The sequence below is a fragment of the Tursiops truncatus genome, chromosome 3, assembly GCF_011762595.2.
Source record: "Tursiops truncatus isolate mTurTru1 chromosome 3, mTurTru1.mat.Y, whole genome shotgun sequence".
NCBI lineage: Eukaryota > Metazoa > Chordata > Mammalia > Artiodactyla > Delphinidae > Tursiops > Tursiops truncatus.
The window spans coordinates 55,087,957-55,102,855 of NC_047036.1; the positions used below are offsets into that span (position 1 = coordinate 55,087,957).

Consider the following 14,899-nt stretch of genomic DNA (forward strand, 5'->3'; position numbering starts at 1 on the left):
AAAGGTGTTCATTACCTCCTAATACCGTCACGTTGGTGATTGAGTTTAACGTATGAATGGGGGAGAGAAGGAGACACATACATTCAGTTTGTAGCATTTTTAAAGTAGACAGTTCTGTATTTCTTAATATATTCATAGAATTTCATTCATTTTTACCACTGTATAATAGTCCTTTGAATGAATATACTCTAAATTATATTATCCATTCTCTCATCAGTGGGTATTTAGGTTGTTTCTAGTTTGGGGCTATTGCAGACAATGCTGGTATCTTATAAGTGTTTCCTGGTACATATATACAAGAAACCTGTATGATATAATCCTACAAGTGGTATTATTAGATATTTGTAGCTTCAACCTTCCTAAGACAGATAATGCCAGAATATTTTCCAAAACAGCTGTACATGTTTATTTTTCCCATAATGTTTTATGAAAATCAAGGGGAAAGATTTATTTTCTTCTCCCTTACTCTCGTTGAATTCATGCTTCCTGATAAAGATCAGATATATTTCATGAATGATAATGTTTTATTTTTGTAGGACTTTGCTGCTATTCGAGCACAGTGATATTGTTGTCATCTCACTGCTCAGTGTTTTGTTCACTAGTTCTGGAGGAGGACCAGCAAAGGTAGAATTTTACATTATTCATTACTTGAAAATTGAAAGTGTACATGTAAAATGCTATCTAGGGCAGTAAAATAGGATCCTTTACCATTTAAAAGAATGCAGAGGCTTTTTCTGCTAATTATAAATTTTTCTCACAACCATTTTGATATTTACTTTTTATTTTGAAATCATTATATATTCCTAGGAAGCTGCAAATATAGTACAGAGAGGTCCTTGTGCCCTTCACTCAGTTTCAATAGTAACTTCTTACCCAGCTCTTATACTAGCAAGACCAGGAAATTGACATTGGTACAATCCATGGACCTTATTCAGATTTCACCAGTTTTACATACACTCGTGTGTATATGTGTGTGTGTGTAGATTTGTGTAACCATCACCACAGTCAAGGTGCAGGACTGATTGATCACCACAGACATCTCCTTCATGCTATACCTGATCCCTCTCCTCTCTCATTCTTAACTTCTATACATCATTTTTGGAAAATACGTCCCTAAGACCTTGTTATATTTAAAGTCTGATGAATGTTTTGCCAACTAGGTGACCCTATTCATCTTCCATAATTTAAGTATTAATCTCTTTTCAGTAAATGCATCACCAATGTGCAATTATAACTTACACCTACAATACTTTTATTTACCAAATTAAATGCTTCCTATGCATGACGCATTGTGCTCGTTACAGAGGAAAGGAGAAATAAAGGCAAATAAGGTTTAATAGTTTCTGTTCTGAAAGGGGCTTTCAGGCTAAATAATGGAGGCAGATGAATAAAATAAAGTGAACAAAGTAACATGCCAAGTAGAGCAGAGTCTACCCAGCCTGTAGATTTCAAATTGGATCCTTGGGTATTAAAGCATATGCCACTATTTAATCTTTTCCCCTCACTCACAGAGTACTCCAAAATAAATGTCAAGTGGATTGAAGATTTTTGTGGTTAAAAAAAAAAGATATTTGTAAAAGCATAGAATAAAATATAGATGGATAATTAATCTGTGGACAGAGAAGAACTTTCTGAGCATAAAACCAGTAGAAAAAAATCACAAAGGGGAAACTACGTACATTTGACTGCATAATGATTACAAGCATCTGTGTAACAGAAATCATTGTGCAAACAACAGACTAACAACAATAACAAATTGCCACAGATAAAAGTTTTTTTTTTTTTGCGGTACGTGGACCTCTCATTGTTGTGGCCTCTCCCGTTTCGGAGCACAGGCTCCGGACGCGCAGGCTCAGCGGCCATGGCTCACGGGCCCAGCCGCTCCGCGGCATGTGGGATCTTCCCGGACCGGGGCACGAACCCGGGTCCCCTGCATCGGCAGGCGGACTCTCAACCACTGCGCCACCAGGGAAACCCCTACTTTTTTTTTTTTAAATATAATCACTCAAATAGTTTAAAAAAATGCTGAAGATCCTCAATAGAAATGAGCAAAGGGCAGGAAAAGACAACTCACAAAAGAAATACAAATGACTTTAAAACATTAAACAAACATTTTACTGCACTAATCATAAATGAGAGTATGGATCTTAATATCCTGTCATTAGTGTCAATAATGAATCTGGGCATCTCGCCAGGACTGTGACTTTTTTTTTCCTTAGTCTGACTCTGAAGCATCACAAAATTCTCAGTTGCCCTCTTTGCTAAGAAAAGATTAAGTTATTTCTCCATATTTGGGTATTGTTAATGTTACCTTGTCCTGATTCAATGAAAATTACGAAATTTTAAATTATGTGGTTTATGTATACTAACTTTTGTCAAAATACCTACCACACTAATAGAGAATTTATCAAATGTAGTGGTAGTCATATAATGAATAAAATAGGATCCTCATTTTTCACTTAAAATTTTTATTTTATCGAAATATCTGGTATTACACCTATAAATTTGTAAATAGAGAGTGTATAATAATGCTATTTAGATTGCTTCTGTACCAAAAATTCTGAAGTGTTTGCATAAACGTGGATAGTATGCCCTTTCTATAATTTTCTCTTGTCAAAATCCTTTCCCTGGAATGAGAACATAAGAAGTGTATTCAGCTTTTAATACCTTTACTAGCTATTAGAGATGACTTTGCTAATTTTCTTAACATGCCCTCTTAGTTCTTTTTCCCTAGAAGAGTGGTAACTAGGTTACTGACATTATTGTAAATCAGCTGTCTTCTCTATTACTTGCATGTTGTAGAATAAATTAGGTCACTACTAATTATTCCTTAGTTACTTGGGCTTTTCAAACAGAAGCAAAGTAACATTTAGGAAGATTGGTTCTGTGAACATTTAATGGTTTGTACATGGTAACATGCTGATCAGTACTAGCAAGGAGACAGCTGAAGTTGTCAAATTATCAAGTGCCCTAAAAATACCCTACAGGATTTGTTGGAGCTCTTTACTTTTGTATCTTACTGTTAATACTGTAAATTTATATTGTATAGTGTAAGGACTTTAATGTCAGATGTTATTTTTTCTTTAAATATTTATCTGAAAAAAATTTTCTTTAGCATTTGTATAGTCATGGTCTTAAAAATCAACACTTGAAAAAGCTATTCTTGCTGTTATTCTCTTCATTTTCAGACAAGAGGGGCTGCTTTTTTCATTATTGCTGTGATCTGCCTATTGCTTTTCGACAACGATGATCTCATGGCTAAAATGGCTGAACACCGTATCCTTTTGCAAAAGATCGGAGTTGTTTAGTCTGGCACAATGGGAAATGAAGGAGTGACTGGATTATACTGATCAATCGTGAATGAAACTTTCATAGGTTGATGTAGGTATTCTAAATCAGCATTCAAATAATGAATAAATTCAGTCTAAATTAAATATTTTATAGCATCTCAATATCTTTTACAGCACCCTAAGTTTTCAGAAATTTAGGGACAATGAAAGAATATTTGAGAATGTCCTGATGCTATTAAAAAAAAAATAGGTGATTTACCACTCAACAAAATCAATCTATTTGCTCTCTTGTAATTTAACAATTTAAATGCTCCTTTTAGAAGTCAGTGGCAGTTACTAAATAGAAACTTTTTTGAGATTAAATGAAAAACCTTTGGCATCTTGCCTGAAAGAAGAAGTTCAAATTCCTTAACCTGGTATTCTCCTTCTTGCTCTAAATTATTATTTCCAACTCATCCCCCACTTGTCTCTTATATAAACCCAACTTTCCAATCAAATATATCTACTCATTTTCCTCTGCAGTCATGCACTGTTCTTTCCTATCTACATACCCTTGCCCACTCCATTTAGCAGGACTCAGAACACCAGTTTTGATCCTTCTGGTTACTGATACTGCTGTAAAACCTATTAGTTAACTAATGTCAGTTTACTTTGTTACAGTGAAAGAGGACAGCATGACTTTGCAGAACTCCAGGTTGATTGTTAGACAATTGTTGCCCACTGTACCCTTTTGCTTGTTGCTTGCTTTGCTGAGGCTTATGTGGTCAATGGCTTAGAAACAGATTTAGCACTGATTTTTACATGGCATATCCAATTCCATTGGATAGGAGTGATCTAAGGAGGTTCCTTGCCCTTGTCCCTTTGTCCTCTTTAGAGTATGCATGCATATGTCTTTTGGAGGTTAAGCACTAAAATTTAACAACTGTGCCTTAAGCACTATTATAATTGTTTTGGAGACAACAAAAGAAATATATATAGGCCATTCTAATTTATAAATCATGTCCCAAAATTAAATTTTTAATTATTTCCTTTTGTTTTTAAGGGAAATATATTGTTGAGGATAGTCAGGTTTGCCCTCAGATTAGTGTATAGTCAACCCAAAATAATGTAGCTAAAATTCCACGAGGACTTCAGGATTCAAAGAGTTAATATTTGGAATTTTTTTTCCTTCACTCCAACTCACTTAGCTGAAGGACATCATGACAGTGCTCTAACTCACATGCTTTACACAGCCATTGCCTTCTTAGGTGTGGCAGATCACAAGGTATGTTCTTTTCTTTGTTCCTAAGGTGATCAAAAGATTCTGAAAAGTTACAGCAACTGTAGCTATAAAAGTACATTTAAAATAGGTTATCAGTAATTTACAGTACTGCCAGCCATTTAAGTAGTTCAGTAATTTGGGTTATGGAAAAAACATGCTAGCTCCATTTCTTTAAATATTATGTATTTAAGCCTTGAGTGTTGAACTGTGTGTTTCTAATGAGACTTATCTACTTTTACTCATAGGGTGGAGTATTATTGCTAGTACTGGCTTTGTGTTGTAAAGTTGGTTTTCATACAGCTTCCAGAAAACTCTCTATAGATGTTGGTGGAACCAAACGTCTTCAAGCTTTATCCCATATTGTTTCTGTGCTTCTCTTATGCCCATGGGTCATTGTTCTTTCTGTGACAACTGAGGTAAGAGCAGGAATTTATTGGTAATAAGTAAAATAAATTGCTGTTATTTATAGATTTTAGTTCAGTACATTGTATTTTATTTCAATTTGATGTTGCAAGTGGCTTTAAATTATTGAGTACTATTACATTTATATATCCCTCCCATTCCTGTGGCCCATAGAAATCAGTTAAATACTAATAATAATATTAATAATAATTTAATACCTACCCACAAACCCAAGGATTATATATCACCAAGTATTTATAAAATTATTAAACAATAATGCTTCTTTTTTTAATACTTTGGGGAATACTAGGAAAATGTGCCAATATCTTATAACTCTTATATTTTGGCATTTTACAAATCATATTGAATCATGGGAATATTTGTTTATACATAAAGGGATTAACTAAAATATAAGATGTGAACTTTATACCCGTATGGTATTAACAAATTTTTTTTTTTAATTTCTAGAGTAAAGTCGAGTCTTGGTTTTCTCTCATTATGCCTTTCACAACGGTTGTTTTTTTTGTCATGATCCTGGATTTCTATGTCGATTCCATTTGTTCAGTCAAAATGGAAGTTTCCAAATGTGCCCGATATGGATCCTTTCCCATTTTTATTAGTGCTCTACTTTTTGGAAATTTTTGGACGCATCCAATAACAGACCAGCTTCGGGCCATAAACAAAGCAGCACACCAGGAGAGCACAGAACACGTCCTTTCTGGAGGGGTGGTAGTGAGCGCTATATTCTTCATTTTGTGTAAGCATTTTTCCCCTTAGCAAATTTCATCTTTTGGATTCTGATGTTCAGTCATTTACTAAATTTGGGAATTTGTTCAATGCTTCATACATTTAGTGCTGATAGATACTGTGTTGGGTTTTGGTGGCTTAAATTTTTTAAACTTTTGTAATATCCCTTTTTTTTTTTTTTCTTCCGTTTCTAGCTGCCAACATCTTATCATCTCCTTCTAAGAGAGGACAGAAAGGTACCCTAATTGGATATTCTCCTGAAGGAACACCTCTTTATAACTTCATGGGTGATGCTTTTCAGCATAGCTCCCAGTCAGTCCCTAGGTTTATTAAGGAATCACTAAAACAAATTCTTGAGGAGAATGACTCTAGACAGATCTTTTACTTCTTGTGCTTGAATCTGGTAAGAGTTTTAAATATTAGTGGCATATCTTAAAAGCTTAATCTTTTAATTTTGACAGTTCTGGTATAATTTTAGTAATTCCCGAATAATTTTAGTAATTAGAAATGGGCTAAAATTATATTTTCTCTAAGTATTAGAAAGATTACAGGATCATATTCATACTACTTAAACAATTTTTTGAAGTATTTTAAAAACGTTGGTTTAGTGTGCTATTTCAAATTAGTAGATATAGTAGTTTATAAAGATTTTTATCAGGAATTCCCTGGTGGTCCAGTGGTTAGGACTCCTTGCTCTCACTGCCAGGGGCCCAGGTTCAATCCCTGGTCGGGGAACTAAGATCCCACAAGCCACACGGCACAGCCAAAAAGAAAAAAAGATTTTTATCTACTCCTTATAAGATCTCACTACCAACCAGTTTGCTGACATTTTATAGTCTAGTTTATTTAGTTGTACAGACATATAAATAAAACTATCCCCTTTTAAATAGTTTATAAGATAGACATATCTGATTTAGCTTGATTTCTTATAGTTTATATGAAATGAGGTTTCTTGTGTGAGAACCAGTTAAATAACGAAAGAGACAGTTATATAATATCTTCAAGTAAGGTTTGGGTAACTAAAGGTTAAAATCCTTATGATTAAATTCTGATAAATCTCTCTTGAAACAGTATTTCCCAACATACTCCTCTCCTATTTTTTTTTCAACGTGTTTTAGCTTTTTACCTTTGTGGAATTATTCTATGGCGTGTTGACCAATAGTCTGGGTCTGATCTCAGATGGATTTCACATGCTCTTTGACTGCTCTGCTTTGGTCATGGGACTTTTTGCAGCCCTGATGAGTAGATGGAAAGCAACTCGGATTTTCTCCTATGGGTAGGTACCCTGACTGTCAAGGCTTGTAGCAAATTCCATCTTATAGAATAAAATTTTACTACTTTTAATACAAATTTAATTTTTCAGAGCTTCATTTTTCTTTAATTTAAAGTAGATAAGAGAAACTAAACCAAGCATTTGATAAATACCGAATGGCAGTAAGCTTAAGACTATATACTCCCTGACAAATCCCTCTCATAGGTAGATAGCAAAAAATCAGTTAAATAGTGAGCTATTTGGCCAACAGTGTTCTTTGAGGTAATGGAATGTTCATGGTCATTCACATCTTTGCAGTTAGAAAGAGAATTCAAAATTTAAAGTGGCTATGCATGCAGTAGCCTTTCACTAAGTCATCATTAGTGAAATGATGCAGTAGCCTTTCACTAAGTCATCATTCAGTTCAGCGAATATTAGAATCCCTGATTTGTGCAAGATATTTTGATAAGAACTATTGTAAATAGGTTAATAAATTCAGCTCTTACTTTCAGCTGTTTATATTTTGAAAGATGGATGACTCCAAATTACAAAAAATTTTGATACAAAGCCCAATCTATGTGCTGTGACGGAGATACAGAGAACACCAAAGGATTAAAGGAGAGAGAAATAACTTCTTGCTAAGAAATTAGGACAGGCTTTGTGTAAGAAGGGACGTTGACAAAGGACTTTGATAAATATATAAGATTTCAACAAACATATATGTATGGAAAGAACCTTCCAGCATTAGTATGATATTTATAATCTTGGTAATTTTTTAGTCTTACTATTTGTGTAATTGAAAATCTGTCATTGAAAATCATTTCCTCATTTGTAACATAATAATGTTTATACTTTAAAAATATTTGTCATTTTCCTTTTCTAAAAATATATTCTGCATTTTTAGGTATGGCCGAATAGAAATTCTCTCTGGATTTATTAATGGGCTTTTTCTAGTGGTAATAGCTTTTTTCGTGTTTATGGAATCAGTGGCTAGATTAATTGATCCTCCGGAATTAGACACACACATGTTAACAGTAAGTCTTTTCATTTTCCTATTTGAATTTCTGCTCAAACTCATACAGCTTTTTCCCTGCTAAAGTTTAACTACTTGTAGTTACTGACCTAGGAAGGTTTTATTTACTTATTTTTTAATTTAAATTAACATAACTTCCTATCTTGCTATTTACATTTACACTGCTGACTCTTCGAAATTAATTAATACACTTTTCTCTAATACACTAGTAGTCAAATATTAGATAATATCCTAAAACAGTTTCTTTTCTGCCTTATTAAACGTTTTTGTTTGAAGATGTGTTTTTGAATACCTGAGGAAATATTCAAAGGCTTTACTCTAGATTAAATTACTGCTATGGGAACTTCTAATGTTTTCCCTGTACCTCCAAATCTTTACATGCGCTGTTCCTTATAGTTCTCACGCCCTTCCCTCACTTCTGCCCTTTTAGGCTTTGCTTCTAAAGTTACCTTTGGTGGGATACTTTCCCTTAGTCCCTCTCTTCCCACCTTAAAGTGTGTTAGATTTCCCTTTCTGAATATTCCCATTGTATCTTGTGCAATCTTCTTTTAGCAACATTGACTTATAACTGTTGTTTAGTTTTTCATTCTTCCACAATTAAGATATGTGTCGCTCAATATCAAAAAAACAAACAACCCAATCCAAAAATGGGCAGAAGACCTAAATAGACATTTCTCCAAAGAAGACATACAGATTGCCAACAAACACATGAAAGGATGCTCAACATCACTAATCATTAGAGAAATGCAAATCAGAACTACAATGAGGTATCACCTCACACCGGTCAGAATGGCCATCATCAAAAAATCTACAAACAATAAATGCTGGAGAGGGTGTGGAGAAAAGGGAGCCCTCTTGCACTGTTGGTGGGAATGTAAATTAATATAGCCATTATGGAGAACAGTATGGAGGTTCCTTAAAGAACTAAAAATAGAATTACCATATGATCCAGCAATCCCACTACTGGGCATATACCCTGAGAAAACCATAATTCAAAAAGACACATGCACCACAATGTTCATTGCAGCTCTATTTACAACAGCCAGGACATAGAAGCAACCTAAGTGTCCATCAACAGATGAATGAATAAAGATGTGGCACATATATACAATGGAATATTACTCAGCCATAAAAAGAAACGAAATTGAGTTATTTGTAGTGAGGTGGATGGACCTAGAGTCTGTCATACAGAGTGAAGTAAGTCAGAAAGAGAAAAACAAATACCATATGGTAACACATGTGTATGGAATCTTAAAAACAAACAAACAAAATGGTTCTGATGAACCTAGGGGCAGGACAGGAATAAAGACGCAGATGTAGAGAATGAACTTGAGGACATGAGGAGGGGGAAGGGTAAGCTGGGACGAAGTGAGGGAGTGGCATGGTCATATATATACTACCAAATGTAAAATAGATAGCTAGTGGGAAGCAGCCACAGAGCACATGGAGATCAGCTTGGTGCTTTGTGACCACCTAGAGAGGTGGGTCAGGGAGGGTGGGAGGGAGACGCAAGAGGGAGGGGATATGGGTATATATGTATATGTATAGCTGATTCACTTTGTTATACAGCAGAAACTAACACACCATTGTAAAGCAATTATACTCCAGTAAAGATGTTAAAATTTTTTTTTTAATTTAAAAAATTAAAAATAAAACAAATGGATTTCTCTAAAGGAGAAATTGTAGCTGTATGTAAATTAAATAGTGCCCTGAGCTAGAGCTACTATTCAAAATCATTTTGTAAGAGGGGATGATCAAGGGTAAGTATCCTTTGGGGTGTTATTGTGGCACCATTAAATCAAGATAATCTCATTTACTTTGTTTTTTAAAAAATGCTTTTCCATTGTATTTTTTTTACTTTGGGAAATTTTACTATAGTTAAGAAACAGTAAGACTGTGTTTATTTGTAATCCGCTCATTAGTAAATTACAATCATTGCCTTTTAAAGTATTGATATTTACCTAGTAATATAAATGAGATTTCAGGTACAGTGTATACTTGCTCTAGTAAGCAGTACTTTCAAACTCTTTATTTAAATAAACAAAACAAAACAAAATTTTAGCATCATTTATTTATTCATAAACCCTGAATCAAGTACATTTTTATTCTTAATCATTTAGTTAAAGCAAATCTAAATCCTTTTACTTGTGAGCACTTTGGTATTTGAAAGTTAAATGCTTCTTCTAAAATTCACACTTCTAAAATTTTCTTATTGAATTTAATGAGGTTTTACTATGAATATTTTCAAAACTATAAACCAAAAGACATATATAGCAACATAATAACTTTTAAATAACAAGTTTATTTTTTTAATTACAAATTTAAAGGTTTTCTTTTTTCTTTTTTGCTAGCCAGTCTCAGTTGGAGGGCTGATAGTAAACCTTATTGGTATCTGTGCCTTTAGCCATGCCCATAACCATACCCATGGAGCTTCTCAAGGAAGCTGTCACTCCTCTGATCACAGCCATTCACACCATGTGCATGGACACAGTGACCATGGGCACGGTCACAGCCACGGATCTGCAGGCAGAGGCATGAATGCTAACATGAGGGGTGAGTCCTTGCCAGATACTGTCCTACCTTTCAACTGTGTTCTGAATTGACATTGTTTATTTGTATTAAATATTGGGCTCTTGGTACAATTTTATTTTAAAAAACCAACCTGTAACTAAAAAGAGATCTAAAGTCATCTGTTACAGAAAATGCTCACAACTGTTCATAAATGTCAATTTTTAAAAATAAATTATTGTAATTATAGAGTCCTTTTCATAGTGACATTTGAGTAAATATTAGTTGCAAGGGAAACTGTGCATTACGCACTTTCACTATAAAAGAACTAAGAAATTTTTATTGTACTGAAAAAAAATATGGGGGAAGTATCATTTATGTTGAGATATTTATTCTGATGTTTTATTTATTTATTTATTTTTTTGACCACACCGCATGGCTTGTGGGATCTTAGTTCCCCAACAAGGGATTGAACCCTCACCCTCAGCAGTGAAAGTGCAGAGTCCTAACCTCTGGACCGCCAGAGAATTCCCTATTCTGATATTTTAGTAGAAATAATTTAGGTAATGTCAAAACTTGGCTCATGTATGATTTCTAGGAAGCTTTCCCACACACCATCATAAAACTCACCACACTGGTAATAGTTGCCCACATCTTTACTTTCACCACTATGCCATGAATTCCTTGATGGAAGTGACCATGTTTAGTCATTTTGAAGTACCAGCCCCTAGCAGAGTGCCTGGTGAATAATAGGTACCTCGTAATATTTGTAGAATGAATAAAAGAACTAAATTAAATGTGCTTTAATTTTTAATATTTTATGTATCTTACTTGTAGGTGTATTTCTACATGTTTTGGCAGACACACTTGGCAGTATTGGTGTGATCGTATCCACCATTCTTATAGAGCAGTTTGGATGGTTCATTGCTGATCCCCTCTGTTCTCTTTTTATCGCTATATTAATATTTCTCAGTGTTGTCCCACTGATTAAAGATGCCTGTCAGGTTCTCCTTCTGAGACTGCCACCAGAATATGAAAAAGAACTACATATTGCCTTAGAAAAGGTACTGTGTATAATTTGTTTACTAGTCTTCTTCCTTTTAAAATAGTATTTGAAATTAAATAAGTTGACCTAATGAGAAATGAAAATGACAGTCTTGTAGGAAAATGGACTGATAATATAAACAGGCAATTCATAGAAAAACCAAACACAAAATAGAATGTATTTCAGCTTGTGGTTTGCCATATCTTATTATTTATTTGTTTGTTTATTTATTTGTTTATTTGTTTATTGGCTGCATTGGGTCTTCGTTGCTGTGCGCGGGCTTTCTCTAGTTGCGGTGAGTGGGGGCTACTCTTCGTTGCGGTGCGCGGGCTTCTCATTACGGTGGCTTCTCTGGTTGCGGAGCACGGGCTCTAGGCACACGGGCTTCAGTAGTTGTGGCACGTGGGCTCAGTAGTTGTGGCACATGGGCTTAGTTGCTCCACAGCATGTAGGATCTTCCCGGACCAGGGCTCAAATCTGTGTCCCCTGCATTGGCAGGTGGATTCTTAACCACTGCGCCACCAGGGAAGTCCCTGACATATCATATTAAAGTAATTAGGATCTGCTGATGAACAGTTGGCATCTTGAATACTTAAGGTATAGCATCTTAACCCACTGGTTTCATAAATAAAATTAGTAAAGTTTTCTCACTTTCTCATAATTGGCAACTAATACATCCTACTAAAAAAGAAAGTTTATTTCAAAAATAATACATATCCATTACAGAAAGCTTCAAAGTAGAAAAAAGAAAAAAATAATAATCACATATAATTTCACCACCTGGAAAGAAACACTTTTTTTTAAATTTATCTATTTATTTATTTATTGGTTTTTTTGTTTGTTTTTTGGGCTGCATTGGGTCTTGGTTGCTGTGCGCGGGCTTTCTCTAGTTGTGGTGAGCAGGGACTACTCATTGCGGTGTGTGGGCTTCTCATTGCGGTGGCTTCTCTTGTTGCAGAGCACGGGCTCTAGGCACATGGGCCTCAGTAGTTGTGGCATGTGGGCTCAGTAGTTGTGGTTCACAGGCTCTAGAGCGCAGGCTCAGTAGTTGTGGCGCACGGGCCCAGTTGCTCCGTGGCATGTGGGATCTTCCCGGACCAGGGCTTGAACCCATGTCCCCTGCATTGGCAGGCGGATTCCTAACCACTGCCCCACCAGGGAAGCCCAGAAACACTTTTGAGTCGTTTTTCTGTATAAAAATATTTTTAAAATAAAAATGGCCAAAAAAATGTTTTGTACTGCTTTGTAAATTTTTCCCCACTTAATTATGTCATGTTGATAAATATTCTAATACATTTTTAATGACAGGGTAGTGTTACATTGTGTGGATAGTCTATAATTTATTTAACTAGCCCTCCGTTGTTGAACATGAAGGATATCTTTTGCATGTGTTATCTCAAATATAACAAATAATACTGGAATGTTTGTATCAATATAAAGGAAACAACATGGTTTATTGAACGTATCCAATGTTTAGACTAGGCAAAGTACATCTTACATCGGTGAAAATGGGTTTAAAGTCACCTGTGTAATCCTGTTCACTTCCTATTCCAAACTTCCTTCCCTGGCATCACTGCCAGGTCAAAATATTTTAGACACCTTTACTTGAAGTTAGTTGTCCCTCCCATTCCTTTCTCATTTCTGGGCTCTCCTTATTACTTTTTTTTTTTTAAGCAGCTTAATAATGGTTTCTGGACTAGAAAGACTGCTTTGTGTTCAGTAAATTAGCCTTCAAATCCATTTATATCACCTCTCCTTTTATTTGACAGCTACAGAAAATTGAAGGATTAATATCATACCGAGATCCACATTTTTGGCGTCATTCTGCCAATATTGTGGCAGGAACAATTCATATACAGGTGACATCTGATGTGCTGGAACAAAGAATAGTACAGCAGGTAATAATCTTAAGTTTTTAAAATAATTTCAGTTGAGGTAATTGCACGCATTGTAAGTTATACAGCTCAGTAGTCATTTAATTGTTTAAAAATATCATTCTTACAGCTGTCCAAGGATAAGTTGTTTTTTTACATCTAGATTTGTTTTATATCCAAAAATGGTAAAAAATAAAGTCAAGTTTTAGTATGTGGAGGACAAGCTTAAGTTAATGTAAAAAAAAGTTCATTTGTAATCCACCTTGGTTCCCAATAGATGGTCAAGAAATAAGTTATTATAAATATAGTCCTAAGTTAATAATAATAATAAAGTTGGCAGGTATGTGTCATGGTTGGAGATAAGGATCAAAACAGTTCCTGTATCCCTATTCTAGACCTACCGAATTGGAAACAGTAGCTGTTTTCCTTTTCTACTTTGAATGTCAGGTCAGTGATTTACTGGCCTTCTAAAAGATCCTATGTAATATTTGACCAGCTAAATAATAAACATTATTTTAAGGACTTATCATTGACTATCTGTGGCTATTTTAAAGAATGTGATATCTATTATTTAATCCAAGTGCACTAAATGCATTAATCTAAATGCTTTTAAATGTATGGATTTTTATAACAGGTTACAGGAATACTTAAAGATGCTGGAGTAAACAATTTAACAATTCAAGTGGAAAAAGAAGCATACTTTCAACATATGTCTGGCCTAAGTACTGGATTTCATGATGTTCTGGCTATGACAAAACAAATGGAGTCCATGAAATACTACAAAGATGGTACTTACATCATGTGAGATAACTTGGGAATTACCCCTGGGGTATGAACAATGAAGATGAAATGACCGGGTATTTATAATATCGCCAGAAGGAAGAAAATTGCACATAATTGTACAGAAACATTTTGTGGTATTTGAAAAAAATTTTAAAGTTCCCTACAGTTGGATCAAGGAATCTTTCTTAAAGGAAATTTAAATACAGAATGAAGCGTTAATTGTACAAGTAAAATAATTGTTTAAATTACGTGTAAAACAGGAAACTTAAAATTTAAGTGAACATGATGTATCATATCATCTTCAAAAGTGAACATATAATGATGGATTCTAGTGAAGACCAAAATAACTTCTGTGTGTTTACTTTCTGTAAGAAAGCATCTCCATTGTAAATAATGTATTTACATGTTTATTACAAAGACCCAAATGAAAAATTTTTAGTCAATTTTTTGCATAGCCCTAGGATAAAATAGGAATAAAAGTTCTATATTTATGGATTTTCTGTATATAAAACTGGTTTCTAATTATAACTTAAATCCATTAAGTAAAACCTGTATTGCCACTTTAAATGTAAACTAAATTATTTGGGAGAAACTTCAACCACTGATATGAGGCAGCAGTGAGAATAGTGAAGGATAACATGACAGTTTTTGATGTATTACAAAAGCCAACCACTCTGTAAAATAAATTTTTTTACTTTTGGTAA

General features: G+C 34.4%; 1 protein-coding gene across 4 annotated transcripts in view; it reads left to right on the forward strand.

Annotated features, from left to right (window-relative positions):
- The window catches only part of SLC30A5 (solute carrier family 30 member 5), a 29,369-nt gene extending 14,470 nt beyond the window's left edge, over positions 1-14,899 (forward strand). For 3 of the 4 annotated variants that reach the window (XM_019929925.3, XM_019929926.3, XM_019929927.3), the window contains exons 5-16: positions 537-624; positions 3,189-3,276; positions 4,478-4,554; positions 4,797-4,967; positions 5,422-5,710; positions 5,895-6,103; positions 6,819-6,976; positions 7,857-7,986; positions 10,337-10,538; positions 11,331-11,557; positions 13,308-13,436; positions 14,047-14,899. In XM_019929925.3, the coding sequence (XP_019785484.1) occupies positions 537-624; positions 3,189-3,276; positions 4,478-4,554; positions 4,797-4,967; positions 5,422-5,710; positions 5,895-6,103; positions 6,819-6,976; positions 7,857-7,986; positions 10,337-10,538; positions 11,331-11,557; positions 13,308-13,436; positions 14,047-14,217 (1,939 nt within the window). In that variant the 3' untranslated portion in view covers positions 14,218-14,899. The remainder of the gene's footprint in view (positions 1-536; positions 625-3,188; positions 3,277-4,477; positions 4,555-4,796; positions 4,968-5,421; positions 5,711-5,894; positions 6,104-6,818; positions 6,977-7,856; positions 7,987-10,336; positions 10,539-11,330; positions 11,558-13,307; positions 13,437-14,046) is intronic. The other variant, XM_019929928.3, reaches the window with a different exon arrangement.